Source organism: Lepidochelys olivacea (assembly GCF_965140295.1).
Source record: "Lepidochelys olivacea isolate rLepOli2 genome assembly, chromosome: 14".
NCBI lineage: Eukaryota > Metazoa > Chordata > Testudines > Cheloniidae > Lepidochelys > Lepidochelys olivacea.
Window position 1 is genome coordinate 506,183 of NC_140424.1, and position 17,392 is coordinate 523,574.

General features: G+C 43.9%; 1 protein-coding gene across 4 annotated transcripts in view; it reads right to left on the reverse strand.

Annotated features, from left to right (window-relative positions):
* Positions 1 to 409: 409 nt before the first annotated feature.
* Positions 410 to 17,392, reverse strand: part of ASPSCR1 (ASPSCR1 tether for SLC2A4, UBX domain containing) — an 87,513-nt gene continuing 70,530 nt past the window's right edge. For all 4 annotated transcript variants that reach the window (XM_084647178.1, XM_084647180.1, XM_084647179.1 and 1 more), the window contains 4 exons: positions 4,765 to 4,816; positions 3,321 to 3,390; positions 2,768 to 2,955; positions 410 to 1,547 (listed from right to left, as the gene is read on the reverse strand). In XM_084647178.1, the coding sequence (XP_084503304.1) occupies positions 1,534 to 1,547; positions 2,768 to 2,955; positions 3,321 to 3,390; positions 4,765 to 4,816 (324 nt within the window). In that variant the 3' untranslated portion in view covers positions 410 to 1,533. The remainder of the gene's footprint in view (positions 1,548 to 2,767; positions 2,956 to 3,320; positions 3,391 to 4,764; positions 4,817 to 17,392) is intronic.

Below are 17,392 nucleotides of genomic sequence, written 5' to 3' on the forward strand. Positions count from 1 at the left end.
ACACATCCCATCTGTTCATGTTTGGGTATCACGTAAGAAATCAATCTTCTCTCCCTTACAGCCTGCTCCCTCAGCTTTGAGTTTCCTTTTTCCTCTTCTACCTTTCTTTCATTGCTCCCCCTCCCTCTGATGTTCATCAAAGCATTTGGGAGCATGTGGAAGTAATTAGACCTGAAGGGAAATGTTGGCCAGTCTGGGAGACAATGACAAGTGCCAGGAACTCTGGGTGCCCCTTTCAGCCACTTTGAAGTTCATTCAGATGGTACAAAACTCAGTTTTGCTTTGTTGGGGAAAAAAAAAAGGTGGGGGGGATGTCAGGCCCAGTGAATAGGGAGCAGGTTCCTGTGAACTGATAAAGAAACAGAACAGTGGGGAAGAAACACATTATCAAAGACCCCGACAAAAAGGCTGCCTGTGACCACTCTGCTTTATTACATCTACAAATTGTGCAGACACACACATAGTTCAAGGAAAAAAGTCTGTTCAGGGAAAACAAATGGTGAGAATTATTACCATAACATAGTAACTCTGTCCAACTGGAATTACTGGACTATGAAAAAAAACTTCAAATAAAATACAGCAGCCTGGATATTGTGGCACTACAGACCTCATCTCTATGGCAGGCACATTTCTAAACCTTAACTCACATCCCAACACTGCATATGGGTGAGGCAGAGCATCGTTCCTTACTGTACCCATACTGCAAACACACAGTAAGTCCACTGCAGGCAACATCAAAGCCAAATAAATCAGCAGATGGAGAGTCAAATGAAGAGACCTTTCACTGGATTTTTGCTCTCATTAGAGGAGTAGTTAATTATGTGTAATGGAAATAAAACAGCTTAGTCCAGAGGCATATTCTATAGGCATGTCATTAATAGATACCTGCATTTTTCATTAACAAGACTCCACCAGTGGAAAACAGACAAGTACAATGAACAAGGAAGTTTTCAACAAAAGCCACTCAGTAAATTGTGAGTTATCTAAACGCTCCTGCAGGACTACCAGCAGCAAGTAGCCACTGCCACACCATAGGGACCAGCCCAGTTCTGGGCAACACTTTACAGCTATAGGTGAAATTATGAAGCTGATTCCAGCACTAAGATCTTGTTCCAGGCAGCAGAGCAGCCACGCTGCTTCAGGTAACCTCTGAAGACAGAAATTAGAAGGCTTGAGTGTCAAACACCTATAGAAGCAAAGTCAGCAGTCAAGGGATGGCTAGGAAGAATTCTCTCTACCTGCTCCTTTCAGATTACATGCATGCAGTTTCTCCTTCTGGCCCTGCTTCTCTTGCCAGGCAGATGGTCTTACAACACATAGGGCTTTGTCTGCTCACAACAAGATAGAAGTAGCAACATAAAACAGCTATTCTATTTTATTTTTTTAAGAAATAAATCATGTTGTTCAGGTCTCTCCAGGACCACCAATGGTTTATTACAAACTTTGTAGCAGTTCAAATGGAAAGAAGTGCAATTGATTCTGCTGCTTCTCAGTCCAGCCAAGTAGTCTTGCACGCCCAGCACCTGGGATGTTTCATCTCTTCCCAGCTGTAAGAAGAAAACATAAGGACGGGCTTATAGCTCTTATTGGAATCCTGTTAGAGAGAAAGGGTGAGGGCTGCTTCTCCAAACCCTACCAGGGTCACAGGGGCTTGTCCTACATACTTGCCCAATCATGTAACGACCTAGCTGAGGCCCTGAACACACTGGGCTCCCCACTCCAGCTGTACCCAGGCAGTATAATTATAGCACTTTAGCTCAGAGCTTGGTAAGAACTGAATGGGGGAGCCTACAACAACCGTGTGACTTCCAGGGCAGATATGGCTACCCCTCCACTGCCAGACACACTGCTATCCACTCCTACTTGGCTGCTCACAGCCCTCTCAACACTGCAGATCTCTGGCAGGCAGGACAGGTGATTAACATCTTCACTTCTTGCACTACAGACTTTAACCAAATATTCCCCATAGGGCAGAGAAAGGTTCTTTACCCAGCATGGGAATGCATCATGCATATACTGCTTCTGAATACTCCCATGTACCCTGCATCAAAATCCCAGCGTCATTCTAAAGCAGTTCAGCCATATGGGGGCAAATGGACTAAACCACAGATTTGATATTTCCAGTTACTTGATGCCCTACTTTTAAGTTTGCTGGAGCACCTGCCAGAATCAAATGATAAAATTTTAATTTCAAAAGCTATCATCAGATCTCAGCCAGAGATTTTAGCTCTGCTTTGGGGTTTTTTGGAAGGAGAGGAGAGGAGGGGGTTGGTTACAAAAATGTTAGATGGTCTTTTTGAACTTTGCTGACCCATTTTGTGTGAGCATAATTCAAGAACCTCTCTTCCAATTCACATCATGTCCCAGATCTAACCTACCATTTTGACACAGAGATTGATACTGTGGATTGTGATAGAAACTCAGTTGCAATCTTAATTACAGAGCGATTGCCACCACTCCATAGCAATAAGCACCAACAATGAAGTATTAATGATAGAATTTTAGCAAGACTGCACAATCAAGACAAAGGGGATGGTTCTGAGATCAACTGTGCCAGCACATGGAAACAACCCAAATAGCTTTTACAGAGGTTCGGGGCCTTTTCTTATCACAGTTGGGACATCAGATCCACATCATGCCCATCAGCAATTAAACTGAATAGTTCTGGGATCACAAGTCATGGCAGTTGATTCCTGCAGTGAGGCTCTGCAGAGGTAGCTTCCACAGAGCAGGAAGGGAAAGCTCTCCCTCTGATCCCAGATGATACCTGGCAGCTTCAGCCACTTTGGTACTTTTTCAGGGGGGCTTCTCACTGGCTGTGAAGCTTCAGAGGCTCTTGCTGGTTCTGGGTTCTCTGCAGTTCTTTTCCCATCTGTCTCCTCTAGCCCAACTGGGGGTGGAACAGCTGTTTCTGAAGCTGGCGGAGCACAAGGGACTAGAGATTTGGACAAGCCTCTGAGAAGAGAAACAAGAAAGCAGAATGAAAGCAAGATTTTCACACTGGTCTCCACATACCCCAGCCCAGTGATTCATCAGGCCCAGGCCTCAAAAGGTTAATCTTCACCCCAGAAGCAAAGGCTTTAGGGCACATACCAGTCTGTAAGCAGATCTTCCAGCTCCTGCCAGATTTAGCAACAGACATGCCTCTCCATTTGAGCAGGATTCACCAAGCTGCAAAGTTGTAAATGAGCCTGAGAGCAGGGGAGTTTTTTTCTGGTGCCTGTAGGTTCTGCTCCTCTCCAGCAGGAGAGGTGTTGATTCCACCCTTCCCTTCCCACAAATGCCCACTCACATTAAGTAGCTTTGCTCACAGTCCCTACCTAGCTACTAGCAAGTCAGCTGTGGAAAGGGACACTGTGGACTCCAGCAGTTCTGGTCTCAAGTAACAATCTGTAAAACAAACCCAAACACATACATTTGTTAAGATAGTATCATCAGCCAGCCTGTAGACACTGTTACTGCAGCACCTCAGAACCACATAGCTCCAGCTAATCCCCCTTTGTGTGCTTCAGTGAGTTTCTGCTTTTTCCCAATACAATAGCCAACATTGTTAGCCACTGGGTGATAGTGACCCTCTCAAGGGATGCTGATTCCCGCCGAACTTCAATGTTCTGATTATTCTTTGCCATTTCTAATCCATCCCTCAAAACTTGTGGTTTTCAGGCACTTGATCTCTGCATCTCAGAGGTTATGTTCTCTGGACCCAGAACTCCCTTTACACCTCTGAGAGAAGCAAACACAAATATTAACAGCACTACAACTATGCCAGAGAATCAGAGACTGTCCATCTCCACAGGAAGTCACAACAGGTTGGTCCCTACAGTACAATTTCTTGTTCTTTGTCTTGTTTAATTTTAAAGCAATGGGATTTCCACACTTCCTTCAGAGACCACCACTCCATGTTTGTCTACTGTGCCTACTCCATAGCCTAAAAATCTCATAAGAAATGCTTCCTGATTTACATTTACAATTATGTTAGTTAACTTGCATTAACTGGCAATCAACTTTGAAACAGAACAAAGCTAGTCTAGACAAGGCCTTAGGGCTTGTCTACAGTTACATTTCATAACAATCTAACTTGTTGGCTCAGGGGTGTGAAAAATCATCCCCCGGAATGCACCAAGTCTGAGCGCTTTAAAGCACTAGCGTAGACAGGCTCCCAGTGCTAATCCCCTCATGGAGGTGGATTACCAGGAGCGCTGGGAGAGCTCTCTCCCAGCGCTCAAGCGCGACCATACTCGCACTTCAAAGTGCTGCCATGGGAGCGAGTTTCCAGTGTAGACATACCCTTAGTGATTCACAGTAGGGGCAGAGGTAATGGCAACGCAAGATTCACATAAACCTCATTCCTTCTCCTACCAATGCCACTCAACCCTGAGCTGGAAGTACCACCTCTGGGAAGTTCTCTCTCCAGAATTCACAAGTCTCTCTGCTAACAAAAGGAGCTAATTAGTGCTAATTGTGGGGAATTGTCTGCTAGGAATAGCAGAGAGCTACCGCACCCCCCGCTCATTTCACCCAACCAAGGAGATTAATGATTTACACTCATTCCAACCTTAGACTGAACACAAACCAGTGCTGCCCATGCAAGGCTCCATATTCCACCCCCAAATACCTGAGCCATCTAACCCTCCTGTCCTTCATTACAGCTTCTCCACTCCCAGCTTTGAGATCTCTTGTTGGAACAATTCTGAAGCCACGGACACGATTAATCTGGCTAAAATACAGCATCTGAGGAGCCAGCTGGAGAGAGAGAGAACTCACCTCTGCGCTCCTCAGATCCAAAGTGAATGACAGACGCTGGGAAGAGGTTAGCCTGAAGCAAAAGGAAAAGAGATGGATGAGAAGGGGACAGGGCAAACTGCAGGGCTGTCACAGCCAGCCTGCCTCGGACATTACGTACATCTCTAAGGGAAGTCCAATCTCTTCCCCAACCCAGGGCAAAGGCACTGCAGCCATGAAAACATGAGTATTTGCTCATCAACCCTCTCCACCCCCAAAGCACCAATCCCTACTGTGGGCAGCAAAGCCCCTTAAAATAAATGCAACTGTATGAGTTGCAGGAGGGCTGAAACTGAACATGACAGCAGCTCGGACACTTTTTTGCCAGCTATGTCCTGGCTGCATCTTCTGGAGCCCAGTTTAAAATAAAAGCAAATGCAAGCAGGATGGGCAAGCCAATTTTCAGGGTATTGGGTATCATCTACACAGTCATATTTGAGGAGCCTTGGTGGCATTCAGTGACAGCCCCTGGAATCTGCTACTCTCAGTGATTTTCAGCTTCATTCAGAGTTCCTGACTCCCTGTGAGAAGCAGTTTCCCCAGGGGCCATGCTCCACCCCATGTTTATACCATCCCATTGGCATGTGCAGAATAGCCATCTTGTGGGCATCACCCCACCACCAAGCCTGCATCATGCCCCACTCTCTCTCCCAGTCTGCATTACTAGGGTCACCAGCTCTTCCTTCCCTCCTTGAGAACACTAGAACATCTCTGGCTTCAGATTCTGGTTTCACTGTTGCTAACAGCTGCCCCTTTCCTCTCCTGGAAGGGAGCCTGAAATGTTCTTCAGTTCCCTGCTTTGGACAGGTCATACTGGCACTGCCTGCCTGAAGAGGCTGAGGATCAATGTTCCATTAATGCAATTAAAGAAGTTGTCTTACAGTCTGCTACAGAGACCAGCTACGATGAAACTGAGGAACTAGCAGTGCTGACTTGAGCTAATCAGTGTGGGGGCTAGTCCTGTGCAAGTCACCACCATATAGTTCCACCACAGTGCACCCTTCAAGTCTCCCTTGCTATTTTAGTCCTGCTCCACAAGCCAGGCCTACAGTCCTCCACCCTGCTCTTCTAGGTTTGCATCTCATTTGGAGAAGCTGCCAATCATACTAGAGAATGCTTAGCCTTAGTGAATTTTACCTACAGAGTGCTATACAAACACAGACTTTGCTTTTTGTTTTGTTCTTTTTAAAGAAAGTTGGGTGTGATGTGAAAATAATGCATCCTGGTCAAGTTGTGGGGAGCAAGTGATTACAGTATTGTCCTATTAGCCACAGATGGACAAGGAACAATGTTTTCAGATTCATAGATATTAAGGCCAGATGGGACCTTTGGCTCATATAGTCTGACATGCTATATATCATAGGCCAGACAATTTCACCCAGTTACCCCGAAGTGAACCAAATAACTTGTCTGACTAAAACATCTCTTTTTTTATCCAGTTTTCATCTGAAGACTGCAGGAGAGGGAGAATCCATCACTTCCCTTGGTAGTTTGTTCCAGTAGTTAATCATTCACTGTTAAAAATCTGTTTTACTTCTAAGCTAGTCTGGCTTCAGCTTCCAACCATTGTCCTACCTTTCTTTGGTACATGAAGGAGCTCTTTAGTTAGCACCTGGTATTTTCTCCCTGAGATGGTATTCTTATACTAATCAAGTCACCTCTCAATCTTCTTTTTGATAAGGTAAACCAATTGAGCTCTGCAAGTCTCTCCCTGTAAGACATTTTCTCTAGCCCTCAAATTATTTGTCGCTCTTTTTTGTCCTCTCTCCCAAGTTTCTCTGTCCTTTTTAAAAGTGGACACTAGAACTGGATACAATATTCCAGCATCAGTCTCACCAATGCCAGAAGCAGAGGTAAAATCACCTTCTTACTCCCACTCACTAATCCCCAGTTTATACACCCAAGGACTGCATTAGTCCCTTTTTGCCACAGCATCACATTGGGAGTTCTTGTTCAGTTTTTAGTCCACTATGACTCCTAAATCCTTTTTAGAGTCATTGCTTTCCAAGATACAGCCCCTATTCTGTAGGCATGCTCTGCATTCTTTATTCCTACAATGTCTGACCTTGCATGTAGCTGTATTCAACACATTTCGCTTGAATGAGCCCAGCTTACCAAGTGATCCAGATACATTCGTATGACTGGCCTGTCATTTATAATTCTGTCAATCTTTGTGTCATCCGCAAATTTTAATCAGCAGTGATTTTATAATTATTTTCAGATCATCAATGAAAATGTTGAATAGCACTGGGGCAGAGAACTGATCTCTGCAGAACCCCACTAGAAACTCCCCCATTCAGTGAGCTATTTTTTTATATCTGTCAGTTAGCCAGTTCTTAATCCATTTAACATGTGCTTTATTGATACTGTATGTTGCTAATTTTTTAACGAGACTGTTGTGCGGTAGTATGTCAAATGCCTTACAAGTCTAAGTATACTACCTCTATGCAGTTACCTTTACCAATCAATTTGTAATATCGTATAATGAAATCTCTTTGTGTAAAGAGCCATGATAGAAGAACACTACTGCAATACAAAGTCTGGCCACAGGAATGGGGAGATAGTCAGAATCTAACTACCTCTTCTGAGAATGGCCCAGAGATCTGAGGCTGAATCCCCCGTGTCCCTGACCATCTTGGCTAATAGCCACTGATGGACCTATCCTCCAAGAATTTACATAATTCTTTAATCCAGTTATATTTTTGGCCTTCACAGCATCCCCTGACAACGAGTTCCACAGGTTGACTGTGCGTTGTTTGAAGAAATTTGTTTGTTTTAAACCTGCCACCTATTAATTTGAATGAGTGACCCCTGGTTTGTATGTATTGTGAAGGGGTAACCAACACTTCCCTATTCAGGTTCTCTGTACCATCCAGAATTTCATTAATTACTGACCTGTTAGTAATTTACTCATCACCTCTTCATTTATTAAACAAAAAACACACACCTAGGTAGCCTGCAAAGTATACATTCAGATAATATCTTCAACTTGGTCTTCCTCCTCCCCTCCTTCCACGGTCTTTAATGCTCAACTTGTGTCATGTCATTTAGATAGCAAACTCTTTGGGGCGAGAATTATATTTACTGTATGTTCCACTACCTGGTCAAATGTCACAGGAGGACAAACTGTAGAGATGCAATTTCTCTACATCTCAAAGGAAAGCTTATTGGAACAGCTAGTTCTAAAGCACACAAGAGGAAAAGCTATTCTCAACTTAGGCCTAGGCCTAAGTAACATGCAGCATCTGGTTCAATTAGTAACAGAGGATGAGGCTCTCAGTAACAGTGACCATAATAGAATTAAATTCAAGATGGGGGGGGGGGGAATAAGGTACCAAAAACTAAAACAATGACACTAAATTTCAGAAAGGAAGATCTCAAACTCATGGCATTGATCAAAAAGGCCCTAAACTTAAAAGCAAAGCAAGTAAAATCCCTAGATTTGGCATGGATGTCACTTAAGAAAACGACGGAGTCTCAGAAGGCATACGTACCACTGAGCAAAAAGGGAAGCAGAAAGGCAAGCAGTCAGTCAGCCTGGTAAATAGTAAGAGGTTATTCAAGCCAAACAGTGATCCTTCAGATTTGGAAAACTAATCTTAGTGAAGCCAATAACAAAGGGATGTGTGAGAAGTAAATTTGAAGGACTAGACTTGAATTAAAAGAGCAAACAGCTAAAGGGACAAAAATAAACATCAAGGAATTACATGAAGTATATCAGAAGCAGGAAACTTCCAAAAGAAGTGGGGGGTCTGGTGGATCACCGGGGGTTAAAAAGAGCAATTAAGAAAAATAAAGAAATTGGCTGAGAAGCAAAATTTATTTGCATCAGTCTTCACCACTAAGGGTGCTGAGGAAGTTCTTATCCGACACCTGATCTTTCCTGGTAATACAGATGAAGTGCTCTCAGAGCTGAGGTAGCAGAAGCCTAGGCGCTGGAGAAAACAAATTAAAAAGCAATAAATCACCAGGTACAGATGGTCCATCCAGGAGTTCTCAAGGAAGTTTTCAAGTTCTCATTCTGAAGAATGAGCTACTATCAAAAATATTAACTGGCCTATTAAATATAGCTACTATTACAATGTTGACCTCTATTTAAAAAGGGCTCTGGGGTCATCTGGGGAATTACAGATCAGTAAAGACTTACCTCTGTTTCTGGCAAATTGGTCAAAATGCTCATTACAAATAGAAACATAAAACACCTGGAAGATCACATGATATGGTCAACAAGCATGGATTCTTCAAAAGAAAATCATACTTTACTAATCCGTTAGAATTCTTTGTTGTGAATAAAGGAGAACTGTTTGACGTAATTTAGTCAAACTTTCAAAAGACCTTTGACAAAGTCCATCATAAAAGGCTAATAAAGAAACCCAGTTGTTGCAGAGTGAGAGGCAAGGTATTGTCATGGAACAAAAACTGGCTAAGAGATGGGAAACAGAGTAGGATTAAATGGTCAGTTTCCATCACGGCAAAAGGTGAACAGCAGGAGCCTTAGGGGTCTGTACTAGGACTGTAGTGTTTAAAATATTTAGTAATGATCTGGAAAGAGAAGTGAGCAGGAAGATTATCCCACATCTGCCTGCTGTGGGATTTCTTGAACCTTCCTTTGAAGCCTCAAATGCTAGGCTTCTCAGAGATGAGATGTGGGCGAGATGGACTATGGGTCTAATCCAATGTGGTAATTCCTGTATTCCTATGCATATACAGCACTGAGCTCAAAAGGCCCCTGATCCTGTCTGGAACATCTGAATGCTACTTAGTATAAACATTAAATACAATTATTAACTTAATGGCATCACCTATTTTCTTGTCCACAAACTTGAAATGAGAATGTGATTTTACAGCTCTCTGGACTGGGAGGCATGAGCACACAGTGATGGTACTGGTGCCAGCATGTAACATCCAGGAAAAGAGACACCCCCATCCACTAAGTCTGAGCTCCCTCCTAGCAGCCAGGAATTTGTACATCCTCAAATTGACATTTTAGCGGCAGGAAACATTATTTATTAGACCTTTTAACATTTCCTTTGCCAATCAGCAAGACCAAAGCTTGCCTGCTCCAGTCACAAAGGCAGCTCTCCGTAAATGTTGTAATTAAAAAGTACCAGACATGGTTAAGAAACCCCAGAGAAAACTCTTGTGAGAGCTTTGATGTCTCCACTGCATTCATCTGAAGGGATCCCACTATTTGGAAGGGGTGGCTTAGAAAGGAGTCCCCCGTCCGGCCCCTCCTCACACACAAGCCCCTTTACACACAACATCCTTTTCATGGCAGCTGTGACTTGGAAAATGAGGTTTTTGTAGCGTGTTAGTGTTGGAATTTTTTAATAACCTCCCCTCTCTCTTTTTCCCCTCCCGCCCAATTATAGTGGTGAATAATTAACATTCTGAAGGAGATAACTAAGCACAACATCTCAGAGCTCAAAGCCCTCTTAGTTCAAAGCCCTGCCCTTTTCTCTTCGTTTCCCGTTGCCACCACTAAAACTTCCTTGTCATTCAAGCTCTGGGCACACACATCAAAGCAGCATGTGGGAATGGCCCCAAGGGGTCAGAGAAAATTCATGGCAGGGCCTGTGAGTGAGGCACCAAGAGAGAGGGAGAAACAGACAGACACACTCAACCACACAAACACACAGAGACAGAGCACGCCCTAGTAGGAACCACTACCCTCTTTACTCACAAGCTGATAAATCACCCCAGCTCTAGATTTCAGGCTCCACCTCCGCAACCACTTCCCACCACTGGCAAAACATCAGTCCAAACCCTTTTTATTGGGAGAGAAAAAGGAACTTGATAGCAGGTCACACGTGCAAAAATTGTAGCCTCCTCCCCGTGGCTTATATTACCCCACACATCTTTTCCCTTCCTATGGCTCAGCCGTGACCGATTTCCCTCCCAATTCTTATCCCAAATATATGCCTTTCCCTTCAATTTAGGTACAATATTAGGTCACTGATGTAACCCTTTACTTTGCTTCCTACATGGATCTCAAGTATCAGACCAATTTAATTTGAACCCTCAAGGTTGAATATGATTCATGGGTTAGAAGAAGGCATCCCACTAGCACACGAATCTTCCAGTCAGCCCCAGGCAGGGCACATTCCCCTGGTAGGGACCATGCTCTTTCAGTTATGTAATAGTCTTTAAGTCAGCATCAGATTTAACCACAGGAAAAATCAAGGTACGTTGATATTGGCCATGGAATGTTTTAGCATAAAGATGTGGTGGTTTTAGTATTTGCTCAGTCTAGGAAGGTGCAAAAAATCATACTGTCGCGAAGTCACAGAACTTGTCAGCAGGTCTCTCACGCTGCCAAGTGTTGCATCAATCAACAGTGTCAATACTTGAGTTTCACTCTTATCTCACTTGGCAGAATGTTTTCAGTGAACATTCTTGGGTCATCTCTCATTTTCTCATTTGAGAAGATGCAGCAGCTGTCTCCAGTGTTTGAATCATTATCTCCAGACTGGATCCCTTCAATGAGTGCTTAGCTCTGCTCTCTTTCCTGAGTAATGCATCAAGAGAACAAGAATTCTCCAGACCTGCTGAGATTACATTCTCCTTTAAGTTCTATGTTATATTAATAGGAATAGAGTCTCACTGGATCAAAAAAGATTAAAACTCTTACAGTCACAGGCCAGGCAACATAGCAAGTAGAATCAAAAGCTATTTGAAACAAGATTTTAGAAACCTGCCATCAGTTGAATGCAAGGAGTTATATTATGAGTGAGTCATCTGCCATTTGCTGTTTTCCATATTCAAAATATTACTATCCAGCAGCCCCATTTCTTTGCTGTGATTTCTGTCCAGAAGTGTAGTGCCAATGTGACTTGGGAGAGGGACTCTGTAATCCCACAGATTGAGAATGCTGAAAATCACTTTACACAAGTTACATTTCCAGGATACATACATATTATTAACTGAAATCAAGGCTCCCATTGTGCTACATGTTATGTATACATACAGTAAGAGACACCTTACAATATAAATAAAGATAGACAACAGGTTCTATTATTCCCATTTTAGAGATGGGGAATTGAGGCACAAAGATTAAATGACCTACCCACAGAAAGCGTGTGGCAGAACCAGGAATTAAACCCAGATCTCCCAAGTCCCAGCCCAGGGCTTTTACCAGACAACCAGCCTTCCTCTCCAGAAGAATCCTGGACAGTCCAGTCCAGAAACTTAAAGACAAACCTTAGAGTCCTGGGTCAATTCAGCAAGTCAGACCATTGGGACAGTGGCTCTAGGCAGGTTACATTTTAGGATCAGAAGATATGGGTTGGAAGAGACCTCAGGAGATCATCTAGTCCAACCCCTTGCTCAAAGCAGGACCAACACCAACTAAATCATTCCAGCCAGTACTTTGTCAAGCTGGGCCTTAAAAAGCTCTGAGGATGGAGATTCCACCACCTCTCTAGGTAACCCATTCCAGTGTTTCACCACCCTCCTAGTGAAATAGCTTTTCCTGCTATCCAACCTAGACCTCCCCCACTGCAACTTGAGACCATTACTCCTTGTTCTGTCATCTGCTACCACTGAGAACAGTCTAGATCCATCCTCTTTGGAACCCCCTTTCAGGTATTTGAAAGCAGCTATCAAATCCCCCCCTCATTCTTCTCTTCTGCTGACTAAATAATCCCAGTTCTCTCAGTGTCTCCTCACAAATCATGTGCTCCAGCCCCTAATCATTTTCGTTGCCCTCCACTGGACTCCTTCCAATTTGTCCACATCCTTTCTGTAGTGGGGGACCCAAAAATGGATGCAGTACTCCAGATGTGACCTCACAAGTTCTGAATAGAGGGGAATAATCACTTCCCTCCATCTGCTGGCAATGCTCCTACTAATGCAGCCCAATATACCTTTAGCCTTCTTGGCAACAAGGGCACACTGTTGACTCATATCTAGCTTCTCATCCACTATAATCCCCAGGTCCTTTTCTGCAGAATTGCCACTTACTTAGCCAATCAGTCCCCAGCCTGTAGCAGTGCATAGGATTCTTCCATCCTAAGTGAAGGACTCCGCTCTTGTCCTTGTTGAACCTCATCAGATTTCTTTTGTCCCAATCCTCCAATTCGTCTAGGTCACTCTTGCCTTCCAGCGTATCTACCTCTCCCCCCAGCTTCATGATGAAGTATGTGAGACACAAATAAGACCAGCTCTCAGGATCATTAAGAATTCTCTCTTGTGAGCGTTAGCAATGGCTGATGGGAGCAGAGCTAGAGAACTTCTGCCGCAGTAAAAGCACGGATGACATAGATAAGGGGTGTCTAGTAAGTACAACACATCAGGCTTACAACTGACTGTTTGCATAGTTGCATATTCAATTTCCTGTAGACAGCCAGTAATCCCAATTCCATGCCCTTCCCAAGTCCTGATGCCCCAAGAATCATGAAAAACAGCAGTGATTCAAATGAGCACCTTTCATGGACACAGTATGCATACAGCAGCTTCAAAATACATAACCTCAACATGTCTAGCACTCTTTAGTTTGAGTACTTTAAGAAATGATCCTGAGAGAGGCTGCTCTTCTCAACATCAGAACAGAAGGAAGGACATCCTGACACAGAGGGAGTGACTGTGCTGCAATCTGCCTGGTTCACAAAACTGGTTGAGAAGAAAGTCCCAAGAGGCTGCTATAACCACATGTAGTCCATGTACATACTGTGTTGAAGGGGAATTTGCACATTCGCCATTGTTCAGTTCTTAAAGTTCAGGTGTTAATTTACATTCCAAGATGACCTGGCAAATTCTTTAGTGATTATCAACTTAAGTTAGATACAGAGAATTCTTAGTAGTTCATCCAGGAAACCAGTGCCACAGCTGCCCCCACAGTATTCACATTCCCCTACTAGGGCAGGGTTGTTCCCAACAGTCCATTCTTTAAGCTTTACAGGTGTCTCAAAAAAAGATAAATCATCAATTCTCTTGGCATTATTTTTTTCCACAGAGTTTAAAGCCAAAAGCGACCATCAGATCTCCTAGTTTGACCTAATCTATCACAGGCCACCACCACTACCTGACACCCACGCAACAAACCCAACAACCAAAATTAGACCAAAATACTACAGCCCACAGGAGACTAAACAATTATATTCCACAGGTAGAGGAGGTGATCCAATGCCTAAGCTTACATCTAGGAAAGCTTCACATTTTGGGCCATCAGTCTAAGAATCCACCCATTACTGACGGAGCAGCCTTTGACTTTGATTCAGAGTAGCAGCCGTGTTAGTCTGCTAAGGTGCCACAAGTACTCCTTTTCTCTTTGACTTTGAGTGATTAGTGATCTGAAGTTCTATTTCACATGTTTAAATATGAAGGCACTCAGAAACCATGGTGGTGAGTGTGGTACACAACATCCAGAAAGCCTTGGAACAGGGTGAGTCAGGTGGGACGCTGCACCCCATATTCTTCACCGATAGATTATGACATAATTGTAATGTATTTTATACAAGATAAGTCATGTGAAGGGGCATTGGAAAAGTTATGATTTGCTGAATATGATTATCCTATTTGTATGCATGTATCATTTTTCTGTCTGAAGGTATGAATGTTGACTGTATAACTGTATTTCAAATGTAGTTACACCTGGGTAACGCCCACTACTAGACAAGATGCTTTCAGTCTGGATAGTGGGTGGGGAAGGGCTTATTCAGGGGAATGAGCCACTAGCAAAAAACAATAGGCCTTAGGAGAAGCTTATCTCCCACCTGGTAATCCTTCCTGTGATGGCTACAGACAGCCTCCAAGTAATGGCTTCTGAGACTCTACAAGGACATATGATCAGACCACATGTCTCTAGATTCCATTTTGGGATGTCAGTATTTTTCCACAGACTGGTCTGAGAACCAAGCTTTGAAACAAATGGTTCCCGCCATATGCAAAATTTATATAAGGCAGGGAGTGACATCTTGGGTGGGAAGTGAAGAACACCAAATGAAGACTCCTGGAAACACCTGAAGAACAAAGACTGAACTGGGAGAAGTGCTGGACCTAGGCTAAAGGGGTTTCTAGCCTGTGAATAAAACACCTGGATCCAAGCTGTAAAGCCTGCTTGTATCATCTCTTAGGGTGAGAATCTGCTACTCCTATCCAATCTATTTAGTATGTTAAGCTTAGTTTGCATTTTTTATTTGCTAAGTAATCTGCTTTGATCTGTTTGCTATCACTTATAATCACTTACAATCTATCTTTTGTAGTTAATAAATTTGTTTTTGCTTTATCTAAATGAATGAGTTGGAGTGAAGTGTGTGGGAATCATAACTCAGGGGCAAAGACTGTTGCATGTTCTTCTCCACATTGAGGGAGGAGGCGAATTTTTATGACCTTACGCTGTATAGTTAGTTCCCTGTGCAGTGCAAGACAGTATTGGGTTTATACTCCAGAGGAGGTGCGTGCCTGGAGAGCTGGGAGTTGCCTTAACTGTAGCCTTCCTATGCAGGGGCTGGTCACAAAGCCTGCATGTAACTGCAGCTGGGTGTATCCTTACCTGTATTAGGCTGGTGAAAGTGCAGGCTGGAGGACTTTGCAGCTTGTTACAGGTGTACAGTGTGAGAGGGAGCCCAGGTTGCTGTGTCAGGGGGCTCAGTGGTATCCCAGTTCCAGGTGGCACCCCAGGGGGAACCAGTAACATCAGGGTCTATGGGGCATTGCATATTATGGTATAAATGCCTAAATTAGAGGGATTTTTCCCAGTTAGACCACCAGCAATGACCCATGAGGACACATTTTTGACTTAGTTTTTATTGCACATTTTAATAGTTTGTACTCTGGAGCACAGAGAGGATCTCAGGCAGTGCTCTCTATCCAGTACTTCTAGTGCGTATCCCCACCCTCCCTCCCCGCATCACACACAAACCCTGAAATGAATGAATGCTGCAAAAATATGCACATTATAACTATGTTGTAATTTGGTTTACTGCATAGGTTCTCAAACTGTGGTCCGCGGATCGTTCCTTCTATGGTGCGCACCCAGGCGGCCGCACACGAGAGAATGAAGGGCTGCCCACCTAATTAGTGGAGCCACACAGGCTTGGCTCCACTAATTAGGTGCCTGGACCCTGAAGAAAATATTCATGTACAGTGAGGTGGTGGCCTTGGGGGAATAGGAGGTGGGGGGGGCAGTGGGGTGAAAAGAGGGGGTAGAGGGAATTTGGGACATGCAGGGCTGCAACACCAGAGAAAGAGGCAACTTTCTCCAGCTTCAGGGCTGCAGCTGCCAGGGAGAGAATCCCCTCCTTCCCAGCCCAGCTTGGGGGCTGCCGTAGTGGGGAAGAGACTACTGATATTAAAATGAGTTGTGTGCTTTTATTTGTAGAACAAAAACACGTTAATCATTATTTAGTTTTTTTATATGACACTTTTATCCAAAGCACTTTACAATAGTTAGCTAACAGTACAAACAACATTTGGAAAGATCATTAAGCGGTCCGCCGCGACTCAGCAATTTTCAAGTGGTCAGGGGGAAAAAAAAAGTTTTGAGAACCACTGGTTTACTGAATGAATTCAGAAGCTCTACGGTCAGTCAGAGACTCCTGTCTAAGGGGGAACTTGCAGCTGCTAGGATGAGAAGCATTCTTTCCATTATATGATCTGGAATTATTAGAGTGGCACAGCTCTGCTGGTAGTCTGGCTGATGTTAAAAGATTAATAAGAAAATGAGCGCTTCTAAGGGACAACCATATAGATGCAGAAACCAAAGCGACCAACATGAAATACTGCACAGCAAGCAAACCCCACCCCACCATCAAACACAGAAACCACCACTTGGGGAAGCCAATGGATCAAAAGCTTCTCTGACAAAAGAGCAAAGAGCATCTCCAGAACGGAAATAAACAGAGCCACAGCCAAAGGGACATTCTGCCTAAATAGCTCTTTCCTGTTTAATACCCAAGAATAAAGTTTCCCAACCGGCAGGCTACAACCACTGAGATGGATACCCTGAGACAAATATCAGCTGGCAGAGGGGTCTGAGGCCAATTAAACTTTATCAGATAAGGTTTGCACATGCTATCTTGACAAGGCTGATAAAGGGAATCCCAGTAGAAGGAGCACTCAGTGACCCACTGCGTGGAGGTCAGAAGGACGTGGCCCCTGAAAATTAACCAAAGAGCTGGAGAGAAACATTTTTAAAGCAGAATTTCTGTGCTAAATCATCTAGTCTGAGGAAGTCCTTAATGCTGCCCACAATGCCTATTTCCTCATACCACCTTTTGGGTGCTGTCATCAGCTCCTCAAAATCAGTGTAAGACACAGGCAGGCACAAAGCTTTATGGGTAAGGCTACGTTTATGTCACAGAGGTCATGGAAGTCACAGAATCTATGACTTCCAGAGGCGACAGACTCCTGAGGGGGGACACACCTCGGGCGCGCGGCTGGGGGTGTCCCGTTTTCTCGTTGGGAAATATGGTCACCCTGCAGCTCCCAGCTGCTGTGGGTGGAGGGGGGCCCCCCTGCTGCTTCCAGCTGTCATGGGCAGAGGAGGAACCCCACAGCTCCCAGCCACCACAGTCGTGATTTTTATGAATTTTTGTTTAGTGCCTGTGACCTGTCCGTGACTTTTACTAAAAATAACCATGACAAAATCTTAGCCTTATTTTATGAGAAG